This window comes from Camelus ferus, chromosome 3, assembly GCF_009834535.1.
Source record: "Camelus ferus isolate YT-003-E chromosome 3, BCGSAC_Cfer_1.0, whole genome shotgun sequence".
Lineage (NCBI taxonomy): Eukaryota > Metazoa > Chordata > Mammalia > Artiodactyla > Camelidae > Camelus > Camelus ferus.
This window is the reverse complement of record NC_045698.1, coordinates 4,402,623-4,428,119: the sequence shown is the minus strand read 5'-3', so window position 1 is coordinate 4,428,119 and position 25,497 is coordinate 4,402,623. Positions and strand designations below refer to the sequence as shown.

General features: G+C 47.3%; 1 protein-coding gene across 2 annotated transcripts in view; it reads right to left on the bottom strand.

Moving 5' to 3' along the window:
• UBE2QL1 (ubiquitin conjugating enzyme E2 Q family like 1) overlaps positions 1-25,497 on the bottom strand; it is a 46,786-nt gene that overhangs the window by 19,562 nt on the left and 1,727 nt on the right. Inside the window, exon 2 of one of the 2 annotated variants that reach the window (XM_032469796.1) lies at positions 15,148-25,149. The exons of the other annotated variant lie outside the window; for it this stretch is intronic. Within the exon in view, the coding sequence (XP_032325687.1) occupies positions 25,108-25,149 (42 nt within the window). The 3' untranslated portion in view covers positions 15,148-25,107. Of the gene's footprint in view, positions 1-15,147; positions 25,150-25,497 lie in introns of those variants that run through there. 2 annotated transcript variants of the gene reach the window in all.

The following is a 25,497-nucleotide window of genomic DNA, read 5'->3' as shown; positions in this document are numbered from 1 at the left end:
GTATAGGCTGATCAGGCACCCTGGACCCTCACCCATAACACTCTTTAAAAACCCTTCCCTGAAAGCCACTGGGGAGTCTGGGTCTTTGAGCATGAGCTGCCTGTTCACCTTGCTTGGTCCCATGTTGGACACCTTGCAATAAACACTGTACTTTCCTTCACCCCAACTCAGTGTCAGTAGATTGGCTTTACTGCGTGTAGGTGAGTGGACCCAAGTTTGGTTCAATAACATTCTGTGGGAATAAAGCCATATTGGCTGTGAGTAGCTATCCTACTGTAAGTTAAGAGAATTTGATTTTGGATACTCAATTTTTTTTTCAGATTGAAGTATAGTTGATTCACAATGTTGCATTCGTTTCTGATGCACAGTGTAGTGATTCAGCTGTACTCAATTTTAACCATGGATATAAAGTATAGTTTTAATCTCTATGGCAATTTCAGGTCAGTTACAATTATTTTATTTCCACAGTCTTTGCCTGTGAACTTAGGGCACAGACTTGAGGTGAACAAGACCACTTCTCATTATCTGTCGGGGTGAAAACGTGAGGCTATGGCATGTCCACTCATTGTCTTGGGTACCCAAGGCCTCATCGAAGGCATCACACAGCTGCATACCCAGCAGCCAGTGCGTGCTCCAGTGTGCTTCCCGAGGAGGGACCGAGGAACCCTCTAGAACTACCAGCACTGATCTGAAGGCTCCTTTATGTCCCAGCCAGAATTCCAAAGAAAAGGCACTGCGTGTGTTGCCACTTCCCAAAACATGCCCCACACCGTATTTTACCATTCTAGTCCTCACGCGGGAGATGGACACACTCTCTAATTTTGCAAATGATCCAGTGGAGATGAAGGCGCGAATAACTTCTCTGTAGCAGGGGAGGCAGCACAAAGCAGTGGCCTGCCACAACCTACGCCTACTTCTGGAGTTAGGGTTAGAGCTCGTAGCGCCAGACTTCACCTTGTAGAAGCGCGCCTGGGCTTTTGCAAGAAACCATAACGCTGACTCTGAGTAAGCCAGGATACCCCAGCCTTATCTGACCACAGAATGCCCAGTTCGGACCACATCAGCCCCTGTCTGCGCTAGTCGTTAGGAACAACCTGAAAACTAGTGCTCCAGGCCAGCCAGGTCATCCCCCTGAAGTTGCAGACTGCGGTGGCGGACAGGACCAGCCAGACCCCACGGGCACAGGCCAGCTTCACGTGAGCTCTGCAGACTTCAAACTCCAACCACCATGCCAGGGCTGATCACCGCTTCCCGACGAGTACCTTTAACAAGGTAGGCATTTCCAGAAGACACATTTCCAAGTAGAACCTCCCACTGCTACTGAAAACATCTCGCGCAGTGGGTTGTTACGTTTACGGTCAGTGATTCGGGGGACGGCTTGTCCTCCAGGGGCGGGTCGGCTGTCCCGGGGCGCGAGGAGGCAGTCACCAGACCCGCCCTTGCCCTGGGAACGGGACGGTGAACCCCACGCATATTCTGCAGTGATACTTTAAATATATTATCCAAATCTTCCCGGCTTTGCTACGTGGTATTTATATTTGGATTGTGTTAAGATTCAAATACACAAAAATCAAGCTTATTTAATCTTCATATTTGAAGTGGCAAAAGTAAGAGTTTGGCTTTGTTGGCCTGCCTCTCGTGGTATTAAGAGTTTTTCTGTGCCACTGGGATGCGGTATTCTGTTGACCTCATTATTTGTAGAGGATAGAATGGCCGCTTTGAGGTATGACTGACCTGCAGAGGGCTGTGCACCTCCCTGTGTGCCCACCTCCCTCCACCAGACTGTGGCCATGTGGCTAGTTCTGGCCAGCGGACCGTGAGAAGCGAGCATGTCCGATGTGGATGGGGCAGTTAAGAGCTGCTGTGCGCCTCCAGCCTCAGCCTCTGTCGCTGAGAATCTGTGAATCTGGTGCACATCCTCCAGATGGAGATGCCCCATGGTGGAGAAGGGGCACCAAACTGCATCAAACCGTGTGCAGGAAACACACGTTCAATGTGTGATGCTGAGATTTCAGGGTATGCTCTGTTGTGGAAACGAGAGCGCTCTACTCTGAGCAAAATTCTTGACAAATAATCGCAAAAAGTTGGCATGGAACTTGAATGAGCCACCAAGAGCTGAGAAGAGCAAAGAGGAGGTCCTGCCCTACTGGATGTTAGACAGATTGGGAGGCCACGTTCCTGCAGGCAGGTAGATGAGTGGGACTGAAGAGAGTCATACGTACAGGGGACTTACACAGGATAAAAGTGGTAAAAGGAAAGAGACAGTGGAAGAGGGCCGGGTGGTTCCGTGGACGGGTTGGAGGAGTCCCCTTCGCGACATGGAAAAGCTGGGCTCCTACCTAATGGCCAGCACAAAGCAACTGGATTCAACTTAAAACGCGAACGGTGAAGTTATCAAGCCAGTGGAAGGACACACACACAGGGGCACATCTTGGGGTGGCACGGTGAGGAGATGTCTTCACATACAGCTCCTGCTGTGAACAGGTGGATGAGTGAAGCTACTTCAAAAATAAAGATTTTTTTTTCAATCAAAGTTGAGAGAGAGAGAAAGACTGGTGGGTTAGGACTAACCTAATACTCTTTGCATATGAGGCAAAAAGAAAAAAATCACAATAAAAATGAGGTATAAATGGATACATATAAATACATTATGTGTATATGAAAATTTTGATGGTTTTCCTATGTATCAATAACAACTCTTTTTAGAAAATGCAATGAAAAGAGGCCTTATTGACAAAATCAGTGAAAACAGCCCATGCAGTGATGGGCAGCCTCTAATCTGGCCCCAAAGATCCCCTTCCTGGTGCTCACGCCCCTCAGATTTGACTGTGGGTGGGACCTGTCACCTGCTTCGCTTGAACAGGCTGTGGCCGGATTGCTAGGATGTTCCTTGTGAAATTAAGTCACAGCACCGAGGCCTCTGTTCTGGGCACTCTCACTCCCTCCCCAGCTCCCTCTGGGGCCAGCCGCCTGCTGCGTGGGCGGCAAGGTGCCCCCAGAGAGGCCCAGGTGCAGGGACCGGGGAGGCTCCAGCCAACAGCCACGAAGGAACTGAAGGCTGCCAGCACCGCGTGAAGGGTCTGGGAAGCAGACCCTCAGCCCGGCGGGTCCTCAGACTCCTCAGTTGATCTTGGCCCTCATCTCTAAGCGGCTCAATTTGGAAAGAGGACCTTCATGGGGGTAATTAAGGTTAGCGAGGTCATGAGAGTGAGCCCTAATCCTGGGGGTCTGGTGTCCTCATAAGAAGAAGAGGTTAGGATGCAGACACGCACAGAGGGACGACCACGCGGGGACGCAGGAGTGGACGGCCACCTACAGGCCAAGGAGGGAGGTTTCAGAAGAAACCAGCCCCGCCCGCACCTTGATCTTGGGTGTCCAGCCTCCGGAACTTCGAGAAAAGACATTTCTGTTGTTTAAACCGTGCAGTCTGTGACATTTTGTTATCCAGCCTGCGCAAGCATATACAAACGCTCCACCTCAAAACAACAGCACACAGGTAAGTTTAAAAATAGGATCTGTTTTGCCAACGAGGTTAGGAAGTACTCATTGGAATAACGGTCACAGAGGCGTGAGGAGGCGATCAGCTCGGGTTGCTGGTGGGAGTGGAAGCTGGCACCACCTTTCTGACAGGCGATTCGATGACACTATGCCATCAATGCTGACCCACCCCTGGGAGTTTCCTTCGCCGTCACACAGGCACAAGAGAGCAAGTGTGATGTCAGGGGAAACAAGAGGGAAAGCTGCCCAGCGGACAGCTCAGTAATCCACGTCTTCACCCCCGGGTGCCAGGTGCCTTTCAGGGTGATCGGGACCTAAATCAGCTGAGCCAACGTTAAGACATCCACATCCCCTGGGGACGAAAGATGCACAAACTCCACATCATGGGGAACACAGTCCTATGACTGACAGTTGTTACTCTGGTGTAGCTGTGTGTGTGTGTCTCTGTAAAAAGCTATTATCTGGCAGGTGGAATCTTCAGTCCGTTTGTTCTCTACATGTACATTCTGGTACAGCATAAATTTTGTACAATAAGCATGTTCTCCTTTCTACAATCAGAAAAAACTCTTATGAGGTTTACATGAGAAACAGAATAACATGCAATGTTGAAGTTTTGTGCATTATCACAAAGTCTATGCTCTTCCCGGCCCCTTCAGGAAGTACCGACCCCCTGACATTCATGGTGAGAACTGACTGAGTTAATGCTGGTGATGATGATAAAAGCAGATCGCAAGCCCTGCCTCGAGGGGCCTTGGTCCACTCCCGGGTCTGCCCTCTGGGAAGGACCATGTTCTGAGGGGCCATCTTTCATTTTGGAGACAAAGTCACCCCACCATGTGCTGTCTTCTAAGTACCTTCGAGCCTTTGGATTCCTCGCTGGTGCACAGAGCCCCTGCACCTGCCTGCACACTGGCCTCCTCCTCACTCATGGCTGGCCTGGGATCCCCACAGATCAATGCCGGCTCTTGCCTGAGTCTCTGTCCTAAAACGCCTCCCGTTCTCACACTCATCGCAGAAGGGCATTTGACTCCAACTCAATAATTGCTGTTAAATTGAACCGAATTAGAGCCACCTACTTCCCTAATAAATCATTACCATCATGGAGGCAGATCAAAGTCGGCAGCAACAGAGAAAACCCATTTGTTATTTTTCATTTTTTTCATTTAATTGGCTTTTTGTGGTTAAATGCATTTTGTGGAAGAAAAAAAAAACCCATAGATCGTTTTAATTAAATACTGTGAAAGGGATATCATCCTGAAATTAAAAGGTGAAACTCGAAGGGTTGCTGTTTGAGTAAGAAAATGACATAGATACTTTACACATGCATCGTTATTCCACAGAACACCTTGGATTATGTGTATAAGGGCCCAGTCTTCAGACATTTTGTGAGACTGATATTTGTGAAGTTTATAGAAAAGTCACTCACGTAGCACCTGGGGTCAGTTGGCCCTAGATCAGTCCTGGAGAGGATGCTGAGTGCCATCCGCCCGGCACTTTGTCTGGACATGCAGACATGACACCACTGTGACTGAAGAGATGCGGGAGGGGCTCAAACCACGCGGCTGTCCTCCGTCAGTGTTGGTGATAGAACAAGTCCGCCTTGCGCTACACAGTCACCAGTCCCCGGAAGACCAGGTTGGGGCAAGACTGCTTAGGAGGACTGGAGCTGAGCGAGGGGACTCCAAGGATGCTGGAAGGAGAGGGGGCCGGCTGCGTGTATAAATTACATTGGCTTCTGCTGGGAATCCTCTTGAAGGACTGTCCCAGCCTGTTCTCAGACTGGTGGAGATACTTAGGGATATTTGAATGAATTCCGTTGTTTTGTTTTTGGTGGGGGGAGGTAATTGGGTTTTTATTTAATTAATTAATTTTTTTAATAGAGGTACTGGGGATTGAACCCAGGACCTCATGCATGCTAAGCATGCACTCTACCACTGAGCTATACCCTCCCCCCTGAATTCTGCTACTTTTGAATAAAACAAGAGTGCACGCGAAGTGCAAATGCTCGAATAAAATTGTTTTCCCTGAAAAACCTTGCTGTCTGATATAACCTCCAAACTCTTAGGTGCTTGTTTCAAACATGATCAATAAAATTACCAATGAAGAATAATTTTCTCACGCACCTATAAATTGAATGAATAAAATTACCATAAAAATGGAAATGTGGGATTTCAGAAAGCATCTTACACCTAAGTTTGGTAAAGACATCTAAAATGATAAAAATAGCTTTGGATTAAAAAAAATGCATCAACTTGGGTGTATCAGCATAAAAACCAATTGGATTAAAAAACGGGCGAAAGACCTAACCAGACATTTCTCCAGGGAAGACATGCAGATGGCCGAGAGGCACATGAAAGATTCTCCATATCACTAGTTATCAGAGAAGCGCAAGTCACAACCACAATGCGGTGTCACCTCGCACCTGTCAGAATGGCCATCATCAAAAAGTTTACAAGTAATAAATGCTGGAGAGGGTGTGGAGACAAGGGAACCCTCCTATACTGCTGGGGGGGATGTACTTTGGTGCAGCCACAATGTAAAACAGTATGGAGATTCTTTAAAAAACTAAAAATAGAGTTACCAGATGATCCAACAACCCCAATCCTGGGCATAGATCCAGAAAAGATGAAAACTAATTGGACAAGAAACACATACCCCAATGTTCACAGCAGCACTGTATACAACAGCCAAGATGTGGAAACAGCCTAAATGCCCATTGACAGAGGACTGGATGAAGAAGTTGTGTGTATGCATGCACACACACAGACACAGACACACAAACACACACACACACATGCACAATGGAATATTACTCAGCCATAAAAACAAATGAAATAATGACATTTACCACAACATGGCTGGACCCAGAGATTATCATACTTAGTGAAATAAGCCAGCCAGAGAAGGACAAATATCACATGATATCACTATGTGGAATCTAAAAAATGACACAAAGTAACTTATTTATAAAACAGAAACAGACTCACAGACATAGAAAACAATCTTATGCTGACCAAAGGGGAAAGGGTGGGGAGGGATAAGTTAGGAATTCGCAATTAGCAGAAAGAAACTGCTGTATGTGAAACAGATAAACAACAAGGATCTGCTGTAGAGCACAGGGAACTATATTCAACAGCTTGTAACAACCTATAATGAAAAACAATACATATACATGTGTATAGCTGAATCACTTTGCGGTACACCAGAAACTGACACAACATCGTAAGTCAACTAGACCTCAGTAAAAAAAGAGAGTCGGATTAAAACAGATTCACTGTAATTTCGACCTCAGTTGGTCCATTGGTGTGGCCTTCCAGCATCACTGAATCCCAAGCTGTTCTTTGAAATAATCATCAACCAATCAGCCCCTCTCCCTTTCGGTCCCAGGGCATGTCTACACTGCCTGCCTGAACCTTGGCTTTACCTGGAGTCCTCTCTCTCTGCAGACTCCCAGGCAAGTGCACAGAGCAGGATGCCCCCTTCCCAGCTCCCAGCTCCCAGCTCCCAGGGCTGGGGTGATCGGGAGAAGGCACAGAACGCTGGTGAGATGAAGGAGAGGAAATATGGAAGCAGAGAGAAATGAAAGGATGCATGACTAGTCCAGTGCGGATGTGGATGCCAGAGACAGTCAACTGGCCAACCTTGGGCAAACTGGAGGAGCAATGTGGGAGCAGGTGTGGGCAGATGTACAGAGACTGAGAAGGAGAAGTGGGCAAAATCATAATGCACACAGGAATAAGGGGGACGATGGGGTCCCATGGTTTTTGGATTGGGTGAAAGCGAGGAGAAGCCCACAGCAACCAGAGCTAGAAAAGGCCTTTCAGGTGGAAAAGAGAAAGCATCAAAAATTAAAGGCAACTATGATCACTGGGAAAAGGCAGAGAAGAAAGACATTCTGAAAAAGCTAAGACAAACAAAGGAACTTGGAAAACCTAACATTCATGAGGAGGGAGGTGGAGATGCTGCGGGAGGGAACGGGCTGACGACATGGAGACGCGCCGGTCACTCACTCAAGGGGTCACTCAAGGGGCCTGTAGGCAGCACGGGCCGAGGGGCCAGCCCCCAGGACAATGAAGGAAGGTGGGGAATCTGAGATCAGCGTCTCTAGAGGAAAACAAATGGCCAAAACTAACACGTGTTTTGAAAGAAAGACTCCGTTGGGGGCCCGACTGCGTCCCCTGATATTTGTATGTTGAAGCCCTGACCCCCAGCACTCACAGCGTGTTTGCAGAGGGGTCTGCACAGAGGTAACTGCGGTAAAATGAGGTCATGGGTCCGGCCTGACTGGCGTCCTTGTAAGAAGAGGAGATCAGGACACAGACACACACAGAGGGACCACCACACGAGGACGGCGTTTACGAGCCAAGGAGGGAGGCCTCAGAAGAAACCAGCCGGTGGACACCCTGATCTTGGACTCCAGCCTCCAGAACCGGGAGAAGTAGATGTCTGCTGTTTATGAGCCGCCCGGCTGGGGCGCCCTGCGATTGCAGCAGCCCTCCGAGGGTAACGCGGGCCAGCCCGGCTCCAGCCCGAAGCCACAGCTGGATGGAAGGAGGGAAGGGGGAGGAGAGGATGGATTTACACGGCAACCGGATCTAATCAGGGCAAGACTCCAGAGGAACAGGCATAAAGATGTTTACGTGAACGGTCTACAAGTAACGCTCTTCACAGTAACATTACTTGACAAAACAAACATCGAGGACCCCCGACTCACTGTCTCTTGGACGCTAAACTCCAGCCTCCATCCAGTGTCTGCTGGCGTATTTTCTGACAAGTAGAAGGATGGCCTTCCAAGGGCACGTGATTAAAAACAAAACCTCTTAAAACCAACTCTCGTTTACTAAGACACCAGGATTGATAAACTCAGTGTTTGAGAAGAACAAGAAATTCAGATCGCATGGGACGCACACAGGATGAGGGCGGAATTATTTCGGCACTCAGTGTCAACCAGAAGACACTTATTGCCTGAGTGTCTCTCTGTTGCTAAAAATGTCCACTTTCCAGGCACTGCCGTTACAGTGCACTCAGCACCCTTAACCTTTCTCTGATGGGTCATGGTCTTGCGGCACCTGAAGGTCATCAGCCCAGCTTCATTCTACAGTAGTTGTGGATTGCCTGCTGGGGCAAGGCTGCTGGCCCCCGGGCCCACACGCCCCCGGGAGCCCCACGAAGCCGCTGTGGGGAGCACAGCACTCTCCCTGCGGGCTGTTGCCCCCTGTGGAGAGGTGCTTCCCCTGCGGGGGTGGGGGACCCAGCCCAGCGGGGTCGGTGGACAAAGCAGAGCTCCCAGGAGGAAGCACAGGCCGCAGCAAGCTGGGAGCAGAGCGCTCTGGGGTCTGTGCGGGGGTGGGGGTGCTCCGTCAGAGCCTGGGCAGGAGGGCAGAGCAGAGGCTGCAGGGGGCACGGGACCTGGAGGGCTGGGGCGATTCCAGCAGGCGGTCGGACCTCGGGTGCTGAAGGGGGACACACCCCACGGCCGCTCACCGAGTCCTCACAAGGACGCTGGGTGGACAGGTTCCAGATCGCAGAAGGACAGGCAGACCCGCTGCTGAGACACCGACCGCTGGGTCTCCCCCGTGACCATCCATCAGTGGCCTCCCTGCTGTCCAGGACCAAAGGGAAGGGGAGGGGGCTAAGGGGAGGCAGGCTGAGGACCGGACAGGACAGAGGGAGGCGGCGGGGAGGGAGGGGTGAGGGAGGGATGTGGGCGATAAAGAGATGGAAAGATAAAGGTGTGTTAGCTACACGCTCTGCACAGGGGGAAAAAGAAAGGTCTGAAAAGAGGGGAATGGTGATGAGCCAAGGTTCCGTGCTCCCTGAGGCTAAGCGTCTGGCAAGCTGGGCCCCAGGAGCTGGTGTCTGGAGACCAGCTTCTCAGGTCCCTGCAGTGACTGCCAAGCAGGAAGTAAGCGGGGTGTCCTGTGCCCGAGGTGGGGTCTCTCCCTGCCCCCACACTGAACTCCTGGGTCCTGGGTCCTGGGTCCTGGGTCCTGGGGGAGGGGCCTGTGCGCCTAGAAGCATCTCGGAGCCCCACGGACGCCCGGCCTGCGGCGAGCACAGGTCTCCCGCAGGCACCGGGGCGGCGGAGGCCGAGGTTGACATCACCGGGTTAGCAACTTGGTGAGAACTGTATTTTGCTGGTTTCCTGGTTTTCTGCCACAAAATTAAAATACTCACTCTTAGATAGACACAATGTAGTAATTGCCTGCTACTTCACTTTCTCTGAAATGTCAACGTGAGTGTCCACTAAGAAAGAGCCTAAGAAAACTACAACGGCAGTTACATCCAAAAAGTGTCCGATTCTGGTGACTGCCCCTCAGGGGTGGCACATGAGGGGGCATTATTAATCAGGGCGTGGCTTCTCAGGCCCCCAGGGATGGGTGGCCCTTCAGGCTCTGAATGCCTCTGGCTGCACCTCGAGCAGAAAAAAGCTGCACCCACGTCCAAACGTACCGCTACTCTTCAAACATCATTCAGGCATTAGAGTCCCACTGGGGATGACCTGAGGGATGTGTGTGCACCGGGTGCAGCCCTGTGCAGCCCAGCAGCGAGCCCGGGCAAGGGTGGTCTGTCCGGACCCCAGACCTGGGGGTGCCGGGACTCACAGCGCAGAGCCCGGGGAGGGCTGGCGGGGCGGGCGGCCGTCTCCCTGTTCTCTCTCTGACCTCCAGACCCAGTCGAGCCCAGCTCTAACCGAGAAGGGCAGCCAGAGGTGGCCAAGAATGTGCACGTATGTGACACTGAAATCAGCTACCTCCGATAAACTCCTTCAGAACCTTACAAACAAATACACAGAGTATCTGAACTGAGCAGTTCTGCTGGAACTGCCTGGGGGTTAGTTCCCATTTCTTTTCTATTGATGAGACAACTCACCACCTTGACTTTGGAATTTTGTGTGATGCAGGATTTCGTATCTCTTATAGCTGCATTATTCCTCTTGCAGAATTTAAAACCATAGAATTTGCTTTGAATGGCAAGGAAATGACAACTGTTATCACAGCTCAGTAAGCGTTACTGAAATCAAGGTTCTCAGGTGGGCATGAGTCCCCAACTCTGTTTAATTGGGATTCTACACATAAAAAAACCCAACAAAACCTTAGAATATTGTGGAAGAAAAATTCAGTTTAAAATCAGCACATTTAGGTGGTTTCCATGTCCTGGTTATTGTAATTAGTGCTGCTACGAACACGGGGGCACATGTATTTTTTCGAATTAGAGTGCCCTCCAGATATACACCCGGGAGTGGGATTGCTGGATCATATGGTAAGTCTATTTTTAGTTTTTTGAGGAACTTCCATACTCTTTTCCACAACAGCTGCACCAAACTGCATTCCCACCAGCAGTGCAGGAGGGCTCCCTTTTCTCCACAGCCTCTCCAGCATTTATCATTTGTGGACTTTTGAATGATGGCCATTTGGACTGGTGTGAGGTGATAGTTTTGATTTGCGTTTCTCTGATCATTAGCAATATTGAGCATTTTTTCATGTGCCTATTGGCCATCTGTGTGTCTTCATTGGAGAACTGCTTATTTAGGCCTCCTGCTCATTTTTGGATTGGGTTGTTTGTTTTTTGACAGCTGACAGGGTAAAGAAGCTATGGTATATTTATACAATGGAATACTACTCAGCCATAAAAAAGAATAAAATAATGCCATTTGCTGCAACATGGATGGACCTGGAGATCGTCATTCTAAGTGAAGTAAGACAGAAAGAAAAAGAAAAATACCATATGATATCACTGATATGTGGAATCTAAAAAAAGAAAAAAGACACAAATGAACTTATTTACAAAACAGAAACAGACACAGACATAGAAAACAAACTCATGGTTGCCAGGGGGAAAGGTGCTGGGAAGGGATAAATTGGGAGTTTGAGATTTGCAGATACTAATTACTTTATATAAAATAAACAACAAGGTCCTGCTGTAGAGCACAGGGAACTATATTCAATATCTTGTAGTAACCTGTAGTGAAAAAGAATCTGAAAAGGAATATATGTATGTTCACGTATGACTGAAACACTATGCTGTACACCAGCAATTGACACAACACTGTAAACGGACTATACTTCAATTAAAAAAAAATCATAGCACAAATGCTAAGCCTACTGGGTTTTGGGAGATCTTTGGATCAAGGCCTGGCTCCTGGTCCCTGTGGCATGACCACAGCCTGAGGCCCAGGGAGTGAGGAAGTGGGTAATGGCCGCACCGCAGGGCAACCTTGTGCAGACATGGAGGGGTGCCCCACTCCGAGCCCTGCAGATTGGAAACACTACCTTTCTCTTCATTGATGACTCTTTCTTTTCCCTTCAAGTCACTACCAAACCCGTGTTCTTTTGTGAGGCTGTCTGCTGCACATTGCTTTGGTTTGTGCAATAATTAAAGTCTTACTGTTTAAGTTTAAAAATACACTGGAAGCACTGCATTATAAATTTAGCACAGTGTGCCTGTTCAAAGTTTGCAAGAAGTAACATTCTAAAGGATTACTCACCCAACCGCAGAGTGAAACCTTCTAGAATATTCTGAAATATTTTCTCAAATGCTACTGATCTGTAAATATTGTGACTTACTGACTTGGACGAGTAGCAGAAAGTTAGTGGGGAAATGAGACTGGCGGGAAATGAAGAAAATGAAGATTGGGTGCAGTGCATCAACATTCACTGTTCTTATGCGGAGAGAATAACATGAAAAGGAAAGGAGAATACCAAGCAGCAAATGAATGGGGGACTTAGACATTCATGCTTCTGAAAAGTAAGACTGCTTATGAAAAATTCTCCCTTCCTTTTTTCACTCAAACTATGCTTGGCTCCTAAGACGAGTTATATCACCGCATTGTTCTTCTAAAGACCAAACAAATGACAAGTCACTGTAGGTTTAGAAGGCAGGCATGTCAGAGCACTTCCTTGTGGCAGAAATCTTAACATTTCCCTCAGTCTCTGTGGGCAACTCACTGTCATGGCCCCGTACGGACGTTTCCACTGACTCCATGGGGACCGTCCCGCAGGAATTTTGGACGACGCTCGTTCTGCCCTGAGTGCACGTGAGTGAGGGCAGTCTTTCATTTCCCCGAGTCCTGTAATAAGTTCATTCTGTCCGGCCCTTCATGCTGGACTGTCTTCCCTCCAATGCATGGTCCCTCACACTTGACATCTGACAACTACTTAATGATGCAACAAAATGAGACAATATAGAGAGGATGCCCCTTGGAAAGTCTCCCTAAGCCACCAGCTGCTACTTGAAAGTAATGGTCTGGTTCAATCACGTTACCCTTGGCAACTGAAGCCAACAGTCACCTGCGGCACCCTCCGGTCTGCCAGCCTGTCCTGCTCCTCACACAGGACTCCCTCCCTTTCTCGGACCTCCAGGAAACCACGCACGTAGCCGTGCTTTGTAAGCAGTAACGCTGAACGCAAGCAGTGCTCTGGGATGGGGGTCTGTCTCGCCCGCGGCAGTCACAGGCCCCCGGCCGCGCCTGCTGGCAGAACCCTCACTCCTTTCTCCATGCAGACCTGTGCCTCGTACATCTGCCCGTTGGCTGCATCAGTCATACACCTCCTCCCACATCTGGGTTGGAGTTCTGGGCTGCAGGTATCTTTCCTGCGGGGGTGCTGGCCAAGACCCAGTTCTGAGTTCCCTGGGGGTCTTCTGGCCACAGAGAGGATGTGAGACCATTTATCCCTTCTTCAACAGGCTGGAAGGGGTTAAGCGTCGGTCACCTGCTCTTGGGCAGCATCCTGGCCCCAAAAGCAATCAAGTCAGGTGTCCACCAACAGCAGCTGGGCACATCCTTACCCGAATGGGGAATCAGACTCTGAGTGGTACGTGGTTGAGGCCAAGCTGCAGATTGAAGGCCTTTGATATTTTTCTTAGGATAGGGTGACTGGAATGATCGTGGCCAAAAGATTCAATGACAGACAAATAATTAGTTTACAGGAGAGAAAAAGAGACATAAATATATGTGAAAAAACAAAACAAAACATACCAGTCTGAGCCGTGCTGGGTGGAGCCGTTTCTATTTGCTGACTATGATGCTGAAAACATTACTAACCTAAAGTGGTGGTTATGGTAACACCACCCAGGCCCACACACCGAGACTCAGATACTGTTACAGACTCCACTTCCACCAAGGAGACAACAGGCTTGGCCCTGCAGGCCAGAAGCACTAGGGGCAGGAGGATGCTCTCATGCCTCTAATGATCTCAGAGCTTGAATTTCAGATTCATATATGGCTAAACTATTGGAAAATCATTGCGTATACAACAAAACAGCATAAAAAATCTTGGAGGATCGATAAACTGTGTCCCATTCTCTCTCCTTGTGAGAATGCTGGTTCCACTCATCTGAGACTTGAGAGTTGGAAAGAACCCTGGAGACATCTAGTCACTGTCCTACCAAATGCAGGAAGCTGTACCCTAGGTTCCAGGCCAATGCTCAGAGCCTTAACTGACTGAGCAATAGAGAAGGTGGGGGCAGGCACTGGTGTTCTGTTGTTGATCAGCCTCCAACTGTCACAATGTCATGTATATGTATGTAGGTCGAACGTGTCAACTAGATGTCTCCTGAATTTCACTCAAGAAAAGACCTTTCCTCCATGAGAAAAAAAAAAAGCAAACTACTGAAAGGGAGAAAATATTTGCAAATGACGCGACTGACAAGGGCTTAATTTCCAGAATATATAAACAGCTCATACAACTTAACAACAACAACAGCAACAACAAACAAACAACCCAATCCAAAAAAGACCTAAACAGAAGACCTAAACAAGCAGTTGTCCATTGAAGACATACAAATGGCCAACAGGCACATGAAAACATGCTCAATATTGCTAATTATCAGAGAAATGCAAATCAAAGCTACAATGGAAAAGTGTACAAATGATAAATGCTGGAGAGGCTGTGGAGAAAAGGGAATCCTCCTACACTGTTGGTGGGAATGTAGTTTGGTGCAGCCACTGTGGAAAACAGGATGGAGATTCCTCAAAAAACTAAAAATAGACTTACCGTATGATCCAGCAAACCCACTCCTGGGCATACACTCAGGGGAAATTCTAATTCAAAAAGATAATGCACCCCAGTGTTCACAGCAGCACTATTTACAACAGCCAAGACATGGAAGCCCACCTAAACGTCCATCGACAGATGACTGGATAAAGAAGTTGTGGTAAATTTATATAACAGAATATACTACTCAGCCATAAAAAAAGAATAAAATAATGCCATTTGTAGAAACATGGATAGACCTGTAGATCATCAGTCTAAGCGAAGTAAGCCAGAAAGAGAAAGACAAATACCATATGATATCACTCGTGTGGAATCTAAAAAGACACAAATGAACTTATTTACAAAACAGAAACAGATTCACAGACATAGTAGATAACTTATGGTTATGTAGGGAGAGAGGGGTGGGAAGGGATAAATTGGGAGTTTGAGATTTGCAGATACTGACTACTATATATAAAATAGATGACCATGTCCAGCTGTAGAGCACAGGGAACTATATTCAGTATCTTATAGTAACGCTTAATGAAAAAGAACATGAAAAGGAATATATGTATGTACATGTATGACTAAAACATGATACCAGAAATTGACACAACATTGTAAACTGACTATACTTCAATTAAAAAAAGAAAGAGAAAAGAGGGGTGAAAAAAGAAAAGACCCTTCCTGAAGGTATGAATCAGTAAGGCGAAGGATAGCTGCCTACAGGGAAATTCTCTTTCAGTCAGAGTGAGAACATTCGTGTTCATTTTGTGTGGCCTGTGATAACTGCTGGAATCCACAGCATTGAACAAATTTTAAGTTTAATTTTGAAACAGTTTCTCATCTTGGAACAAAATGGTAGCCAAAAAGTTTTCAAGTGGACATAGGACTCTGTAATAAAGAAATGGTCTGAACAATACGTAAAGGTACCAAAGTGCATTGAGAGATGATACCGGTAAGTGTTTTAAGTAATAGTATTCTTCTATGTAATTTTCGAACTTAGCAGCAGCAAAAAAATTAAGCTAATTTAAAGATACCACTAACAAATAGGATTCTTAGAGAGCAAAGCTGGAAAGGTGAAAACACAGCTCTTGAATCTGTTTGGATGATGACATAATCATGGTTATTATCAGATATCAACACCCAATGATGCAGAATGACTTGATGATGAGATGAGTCCACCAAGAGGGGTGGCGGTTTTGAGAAGGCGAAGAGGAGGCTATCCTGTAGCTTTTGTGAATATTTGTAAGATTACAGTCAAGTACAAAAAAATTTGAGCCAACTGGACGTCAAGATTGTTCTCAAATACTGATAGTTATGAAAATAGATCCCTTCATGTAATAATGAATGTCAAATGTAAACCCAATTCTGGGACTTTTGTCATGCTTTTTTCTTCTGTATTTGTTTCAATAAAGTTTTACCTTTTTTAAAAGAAGGAACATCTCTTGATCACCTCCTCTATGCAAGGCACCTGCCTGCATCACTTCCTTTGAGCATCACGATTCACCTCTGAAGTGGAATTATGCTCCTTTTCTTCAGGTGAGGCACCTGTGGCTCAGGGAGGTGGCTACCTGCCCAGCAGGGAAGCAGGCTTGGGAGGAGGGGTGATCCTGGAGCCCTGACCCTGCTCGAGGCCCATGGCTTTATCCCAACCCCACCCCCACCTCCCCGACAAGACCATGGTAAGACTGAGATATACGTTGGGATCCTGAAACTCATTCTCAGAGGTTCTTGCCATGAACTGCATGATAAGCTTTAAGTTCTTTCCCAAGATAGCTGTCAACACTTAGAGCCATGCACTCACTACCTTGGAGTTCTTTGGGCCATGCATCCTCAAAGGAACATCAGCTTGTAGTCCTAATTGTAGTTCTGCACTTCATTTAATAATGATTAGAAGTAACAAACCAGAGCAGATTTAGCATTGCCTTGATTTTGTCACCAACAGAAATCCCATCTAGTTAAAAGTCATATTACAGATGTTGTAGATACTTGAAATGTCATCAGTGCTCCTTGCTGTGTCCAGCTAGGACGGTAGGTGGACTTGCCTCTGGATCTTGATACTAAATGTGTTAATAAAGATGTACTGCTTAATTTCATATTGTTGTTCATGACTTTTTAAAAAATGTGGTAACTATTTTTAAGTATGATTGTTTTCCTTTGAAAGCTGGTGAATTTTGTTTTGTGCATTTAAAAACATTATTCTCAGGAGGGATCTATAGATATCCCCACATGCTGAGGGGACATGTGGTCCTCCAGGTGGACTTGTAGGGTCAGAGGTGGCAGGAAAGGGCTCCTGGGGTCTCTGTTTCCTCTCTATCTGCAAGAATAACTACGAAGCATCCATCTCTCTTGTCTATGAAAAGACAGATGCCAGGATCCCCTTTTAAATAAAATTACTAAAAAAAATCACCATAATTCAATCCAACAGAATTCAAAATCACTTTATTAGTTTTATTTATGAATTAAAATAATTTCCTTTAAGCTTTATGTTATTTTCCTGGTTGACCCTACAGTTAGAGAAACTGTCTTTTATGAGCTAAGATGATATTTCATAATATACATTATAAAAGTGATCAAAGGACAGACACGCACATGTACAATGGGGGGGGGGCGGAATCACAGTGGCCACTCTGGGACGTCACCCGTGTTAGTTTCAGGTATTTTTCACTGGATGAAGGACCTTAACCCACAGATTTGTGGGGCTCTGCCTTCCCCCAGGCCAAGCAGGAGGGGTTCCGACCTCAGGTGAATGTTTTCCCACACACATGAGCTGGGGAGGAAGCTCCCCTAAGAAATAGTCCTCAAAGTGAGAGTCAAGAAATCACGATTGTTTTGGTATTCTGATAACTTTTTCAAAGTGACATTTTAAAGGCCTATGTCAACTTGTTACAATTAACCTACACTTGTAACAAATTCAGTTCCAAGTTATAATATTTCTACTGGCTGGGAAGCAGAGTGGCGTAGCCAGCACATGCCTTTTATCGTGGAAGCCTTCAACACAGGTTAATTCTCCCAGCCATTAACACTTATTTTGTACAATTACATCTAATTCCTGACTGGTGTCTCCTGGGGAGCCGAACGGACATCCAGCCTGACACTCAAAATCGCCCTAATTCACATGTGTTGGTAAGGCAAAAGTAATTGTTTTAGTAACTATGTGGACAAAGCGTCCGGCTTTATAAAACAGGAGTAGCTGCTTCTTATTGTAACCACTACATAATAGTTCTGCAATTCCATGTTCTAAGTTTTGGAAACATCTGATTTTCCAGATCAAAAGGTGGAAAGTACTCCCTTAACAATATTTTTGGGGAGCTTTTTCCTTCTCTTCCCAAGTGAGCTACATACATTGTAACTTTAAATGTAATCTGATCCATTATAAGACAAGATTTTCTTATCTCTCTCATCAAAGAATTCTTAATTCAAAAAAAATCTTGGGAGCGCTTGCCAAATATTGTGATGGAGAATTATTATTGATTTTACAGAAATTATTTTTAAAGTGGTAATTTCTTCAATCTGAGTGGCTTCACCAATGTAACAATTACATTCAAAAAGCATCTTTCTTGAGTTATTTTCAGTATCTTTAAAATGCCTTTCCCTTTTGTGTACAGAAGAAATGAAGCAGCAATAATTATCTTTCTCCTACAGTTTGAAAGAAGTAAAACATTCTTCCATTTCACATAATAGACACAACCAGCTTGTGGTGAATTTGGACCAATACAGCTGTTCAACTTTATGGCTAATTCAGTGCCACGCATTAGATTTGATGGATACATTATCCCTCCCCTTGTGAATTGATTCTGAGTGTTGTAGCAAAACCAAGCACAATATCTTTGCAAAGGTATCCCTAAGGAGCACAGGGACCCATGGGGGACAACCAAGCTGCACATGCTACTTGTTTGGGGTGGCTGCCACCTGCCAACATGACAACCCTTGACACAGACTGCCTGGTGACAGCTCAGTGCTACTCTTTAAGAGCCATCCGCCACAGGCACAGATTTAACCTCAGTGAGCCTCAGTTTCCTCCTCTGTAAAATGGGGATATAACAGCACCCACTTCATCAGCTATTGCAAGGATTCAATCAAATGACCCACTAAAGCAGTCTGCACAGCAGCGGGCCCTCTGTAAGCATCTGATACATTTTTACAATCTTATCATACTTTGAATGGGGGCAAGAGAAGGGGAGGAGGGTATTCATTCAGTTGAGCAAATTATGGAACGGACACATTTACTTGGCACATACGATGTGTTGGGTATTGGGCAAGGGGAAGGGGAAATAGGGCTGTAAATATGTCAATGCAGTCTAGCAGGATTAGCCTAGAAATGAACATCTTCCAGAAAACCCCGAGGCGTTTAGAGGAGGAAGCCACTGATGTTACTGGAGGAGTGACTGAGAGAGCTTCTGCAGGAGTTAGGACATCTTGGCAGGGTTTTGGAGGATGGCGAGGGCTCAAATGATAAATCGTGGGGGGAGCTTTCCAGATGGGGGCGGACCTGTGAGCTAAGTACATGAGCTGGTGTGCCATGGGCGGGAGGGGCTGGTGGGAGAGGGACCTCCCCGGGGGCCCTGGGGGGTGGAAGAGTGACACTGTGGGTGGGCAGCACTTGGGGGCTTGGCTGTATTCTGTAACGGTCATAACCAAGGGTGTGAGAAAGCCGAGTGTGCATTTTAGAGGAACCAGGAAGGTGGCAGCAGGGAGGATGGAAGGGACAGAGAGGCAGGATGGGGCACTGCAGGAGTCCAAGCACAGTGTGACAAGCATCTAAGGAGGCAGAGCTCTGGGTGGGGAGAAAAAACCAGGCTTGGAGACACGAGGGAGGAGTAACGGTTGTTGGTCCTGCTCCCTGACCACGCCTAGACCTGCTGGGTGGGTAAGAGGCAGTTCAGGTCCCTGGCTCCTGTCTCCCCAATCCTGCCCCACCCTCTTTGCCCATCTTTTGCTTCCTGGATGGTTCCAATTTTGCTTTCTCCCCTGAGGAAGTCCTTGGTCCTCCTGCTCGGCAGGCTTCCTCCTGCTCTCACCAGAGAGGACCAGGAGGACCAGGGGTGGCACACAGATAGGGAAGGGTCGCCACAGGAATGCCAAAGGCTGCCTGTCTTCAGCGCCCACATCATGGTAGACCCTCAGCCAACAGGTGAGGAAGGAAGGAAGGAAGGAAGGAAGGAAGGAAGGAAGTGGGTGACACTGAGGAATTAACAAACAACGAAACCTTGTCTTAGTTTGCTGACTCCTTGGGTAGGAAAGAGTAGACATTACTGGAAATATGTCTGCCTGACTACGACTTCTTTATCTATTTGGGGAAACGCCTGATTTCGCCATCTATTAGCACTGAAACAAGGTCCAGAAAACCAGGTGGACCCTCAACGTTACAGCCATGTACCTGCGATGATTGCTCCCTCTGGGAATGGCACACAGAAGTTCTGAAGACCCTGCTGACCCCAGGATCCCACCTCTCCCAGGTCCCCAGAACACCCGCAGGCCGCTGCCACGAGTCTGGTCCTCATATACCAGTGACTGGGCATTTACCCAAATGTTCAGCAAGTGATCACTGCAAAGCTGCCTGGCACATCAAAGATAAACATGAGTGGGTTTCGAACTTCCCCCCTAGAGAGCCAGTTCTCCGTGGCAAGCACTTCCGTGAATCTCACTCCCCACTGCGCACCCCGTGAGGGCCTGGTACTGAGCAGACACCCGGCACCTGTGCCGTGGGAACTAGCTAATTATCCACCATGCCGGGTCGCCCTGAGCCCTCATAGGTGTGTCTAATCTGGAGTTGGGGTTGGGGTGAACCCTCATGAACACACCTCCATTTTCAGGGTTTAAGCTCCCTCTCGGTCCAGGGAGGAAGAACGTGCTTGTATGATGGCCTCCTTTACAAAAGTAGGGCTTTCGGGGGGCCAGTCAGGGCTTGACACAGGACAGTGAGTCCCATCAAGGTGGGAAGGAGGAGGGTAAGGGGTTCATTACACCCACCACCACCGGAAACCCCCCGCTGTGGTTGCTGGTGGGAGGCTGCACCATGGATGGCTGACATGGAACGGATGAGCAAGTCTGGTCCAAGGCAGCCCTTTCAACCTGGTTGTCAGTTAGAATCACACAGGAGATTTTCCAACAATCCCCTACCAGGGCCTGATCTTGGCCTCGAGACGTCTGAATCTCCAAGGGTAGGGCACAGCACTGGAGTAGTTTAAAGGGTCCCTAGAGCATCTCATGAACTGGAGGCTGAGAACCACAGGCCTGGATGGAAAGGAGGTACCCCTTCCCCTTCCTCCTTCCCATCTCCCCACTACGTAATCAACACAACAAAAAATCTAGGATTCAGGAGATTTGAAACATGGCTCAAAGAACCCACTATTAGTGGCTCCTTTAAAAAAAACAAACAAACATGAAAGCCATTTTGGCTGGTCCCTTAGCTGTCCGCAAAGAGGTGCCACCGAGGGTGCCTTCTAAACCTGGACTCACACGTGCCTGCTCCTGGGGAGGAGGCAGGCGCACCTCTGGGTTGTAGGTGTCAGGCTTTGAAACAAACTTCAGCTTTTTGTCCACGTCGGCCCATCCCGCTGACAAACAAACCAACACCCTGAAACCGCGCGGACCCTTACCAAGGAAAACAAGCCTCTCACATCCCTTAGTACAAATCGGCAAAGTAAACAAGCGCATTTACATCCTCTTCGCAGCAGCTTAGATTCTCGGAAGTCAACAGCTCAGGGTAAAGTCAGTCACTCCTATTATTAACTGTACCATCAGCCGCAGGACGAGCCTGCTCCCAGGGAGCGAGAGCGAGGGCGCGCGCCAAGTTGGCGTGGGGCTATTTTTAGGCTGCAGAGTCCTGTCTGCGTCCTTCTGCCCATCCTACTTGATATCTGAGCGAGCTATCTTTTTTTTTCCGAACAATGAGACCTCAAGCTGCAGCGTCATCGTGGGTGGGCAATCACCTCCGTCACCTACACACGGGCACAGGACAAAACAACACGGTGACTCACGACAACCCCCCCGAAATCCACTCTACTTGGTGAGTCACATGGCGCTCCCGCCCCCTGCTGTCAGTTTCCCCGCTAGGATCTCCCAGCCGCCCTCTAAACGGGCCACCGTCTCCTTTCGTGTCCCCCTTAGCATGGTGCTGTGTTCACCCAGACCGGCATCACTTACGTTACTCAGCAGACCAGCAACAGCCTCTAGAGAAATGAGAGGTTGAACTGACATGTTTGGGTCAGAAATTCCTGTTTGGGCTTGTTATGGGCTGCACTGTGATCCCACAAAATTCCTATACTGGAGTCCTACTGCCAGCACCTCAGAAGGTGACTATCTAGAGACAGGGTCTTTACAAAGGGAACCACGTTAAACTGAGGCCATTAGGGTGGCCCTGACCCCCACGCCTGGTGTTCTCACAAGAAGGGGAGATCAGGATGCAGACAGGCACTGAGGGACGACCATGTGAGGACACAGGGAGCAGGCAGCCATCTGCACGCCAAGGAGGGAGGCCTGGAGCACATCCTCCCTCCCACCCTCAGGACACAACCCCGCTGGCACCCTGATGTCAGACTTCTGGCCTCCAGAACTGTGAGAAGTAAAAGTACCAGTCGGGGGCACTTTGTAACAGCAGTCTGAGCAAACACACAGGGCTTTCAAAGACGCTGTGTGAATTACAAGAGTTTAGACGCCAATAAACTTGAGGAATCCCTCAGGGTTGTTTGTCTTCATTATTTTTTCTGAGAAGACCTGGAGGTTATGTAGTTGTAAGTAAAAGCTATTTCCAAGTCTAGCACTTTGGTAGAGGTTCGGAAAGTGGCTCTGTGTGTGTGTTTGCAAGATTCTCAGTGACACGCCTGGTGCAAAGCCCTTTAAAAGCCCTGGACTCAACCTCAGAGATGCTCATTCTCATCAGACAAAGCTGATCTATAGAGCCTCTGACTTTTTCAACACACGCTGACAAGTGCAGACACCTGTCAGTTTCCTAGATTCAAAAACTCCAGAAACCAGCACTGTCAGGAAACACAACTGTTCCCAAATGGCTTACCAGGCTTTAATTCAAACACTAAGAACAGCAGGTGTTTTAGTTCTATCATTCACACTCTTCTGCTGGCTGCTGACCATGTACCTGTTCTCTGTGGACCCAGACGACTAGCACACAGGTCACAGTGAATAGACCACCGTGACGGCCGGGGGCTCAGATGGCCTGGGTTTGACTTTGGCGTCGCTGATGACTTTCACTAATGCGGACTGGTCGTCAGAGCCTCGTGCTCATCGCTGGTCTCAGAACGTGAAGTTGCGTTCTCACCTGTGTGCGCGGGGCTGCAGTCTCCTCCCCTGTGCACTGACTGCCAAACAGAACCGGGTGGGGTTAGGTGCCCTAAGTGCTCTTAGCCCAGAGCCTGGCGCGGAGCAATCAGGAAGTGTTAGCTGCTGCCATGACTGCAACGTTGTCCTCGTGCCAGGTTGGGTCGCCTGGCTGGCACTGAGGGGACCGAGGAGGAGTGAGGCACTGTCTTTCCAGTGACATCTGGTTCCTTGCCCCTGGCCATGTCCAACTAATTACAAAGGGGACACTCAGGAGGCGAACTGATGCAAAAACAGAACCCTGAGTTAGTGCACCCTCAAGCTACTTTTGGGGAGCCTTCTGCTCACACAACAGTCCGTAAAGGGTCCCTATCCAGCCATCAGGGACCCCAGGCGTGAACTGGGTACAGACGCCTTGGCAGGACCCTCTGAGGTAGGTATTTTTCACTCAACTGCAGGAAACAAAAATTACCGAAAATGTCTCTTTTTAGTCAAAAGAGGATTTGGTAATAAACAAATAGGCAAGGTATGTATGTTTCTGTCACTACACACAATGTCTTATACAAGAAATTTACGCTAAGTCAGCCTAAAACAGCCACAATGCGTAAGGCAGTGCACAAGAGATTCTGATGATGTGGGCCAGTCAGGTAAAGGTCTCATGAAATGACTGAATTTGTCATACTCCGTGAAAACCCAAACCTTTCGTACTGTACACAGAACATCTACTTGTTAAATGTGTCTTGTCTCAGCATTATCAGTGAGGCCTTTAAAAGCATCTTATGGTTTCTCTCAAGGTAGAGAGACAAAATCAGCTTGCCTCAGTGCAGAAAGTTAGGCTGAGCAGTTACGAAAAATGAAAACAAGGCTTCTCTAACTCTGTGGCTCGAGAAAAATGAATCCTAAAAAAGAAGTGCCATCAGATGGGGGAACGTAACCAGCATGGGAAGGTTCTTTCCTTTATAATAATGATCGGTTTGGGAGCAGCCTCGGGTCTCTCCAAATACTTAATCAGGTATTTTGATTGCTTTCCTGAAGTCTATCGCTTTTAACTGTGGAAATAATTTGGTAACTACGGTACATGCAGTGAACTGTCTGTCAGTAGGTAATTCATAAGAGCAGGAAAGTCACCAGAATGCTGAGGGCCCCCAAACACTGTTAGAATCCTTTCCTGCACAGAATCCTGCAACACCGGTGACTGCTCATTTCTCCTGCTCTTACTTTGCATTTCGAGCTGTTTACGTGTATCCTAGGCAACTGTCTCTTGGATCTTGAAGTCAGCATGGAAAATGCAAAGAAACTGAGTTGGTATTTTGTAAGTCTCTGAGTTCTCGCCTTCCTCTCGGATACCTTACACACTAGAATTTAGAATAGGTAATATAACACAATATGCTAGGTCAACAGAGATTTTGAAATCAATAAACAGAATTGTTGATAATTACTTTCAACAATTGAAGTCTCTGACTTGGAAACTGTACACAAGACTCTCAGTTTTGATGACAAAAAAAGATACATGTATACACGAGGATCTGCCCATTTTAATAGACATGCATGGGCACCAACAGAACTATCATTCACAGTATTAATGTAAACGTGGAAACTATTTAACTTACTGAGACATATCGCTTCTTAAAATAAAACCCTGTTTCTCATTTGAAATCTTTATTTTCCTGCATCTTTCAAAATGCAGGCTGTGGTCCAGGTGACCTTTAGGATCTCTTCCAAGTCTAAATGCTGTGATTCTGTGATTATGAGGCAAAATTACACTCCTCTTCCCCTGACCTCCAAAGTTATCACTGTGAAGAATGAAAGAAGAGACTGTTCCAGAGAGTTCTAATTAGCAATGATTTCAGAAACAAGTAACAAAGACATCTGTGCAAAATATTCTTCCACATCATTTGTATAAATCCTGTTAATAACACACTGAGACCCCCGTTCCACCCTGGTAGCTTGTGTGGAATCACAGTCACCTTAGATCAGAGCCAGAACTGACCCACAGGATTCAGAATGAACTTCTGATGTTAAAGCATTAAGCCTCGCTCAGTTACAGATGCCACCCTAGAGCTGCCACATCCATCCTATTTCAAACTCAAGAAAAAAGCAGAAGCTAAACCCCAGAAAAGATGGACTAGCAGGATAGTTACTTGGGAACAACAGACCCGTCAAGAATTAAGTGCCTTTCTCCACTGGAGTTCCAGTGCTATTTGCTTGGAATCCCAGGGGCTCCACCTCTAGTGACATTGTCAGAACACAAATCATTTGGTTAGTGCGAAAGACCCTGCAGTGAAAGAGCAGAGGCAGGTGGCGGGGGACTGATGGCTTCTGAAATGCTGGCTGTAGGAAGATCAAATCGAGGTCATTCAGGGTCTTCAAAACTAAACAGAGATTCTTCATAAATCTAAAAGACACCCATATAAAGACATGATTTTATTAAATAATGTTTAATAGCGATTTGGTCAAACATCAAACAATTTGAACATGAGCATGAGGGTATAATGTGGGAAGGTAAAAGCACCAGGCATCTGCCTGCAGCCAGAGGGGAACATAGCTCAGAAGATCATTTATGCTCTGCCCTCAAGTTCTCTGGGGTTTCTTTGCAGCAAAGCTGCCATCTGGTGCCATGGACAGAAGACTCAGGCATCAGGCTTGCTCCTGGTTTCAGCGTTTAGTTAAAAATCTTTAGCCCTGATAACAGTATTAACCCCTGGGGGCATGAGGAAACCAAAAGAAGAAACGGGTCTGAGAG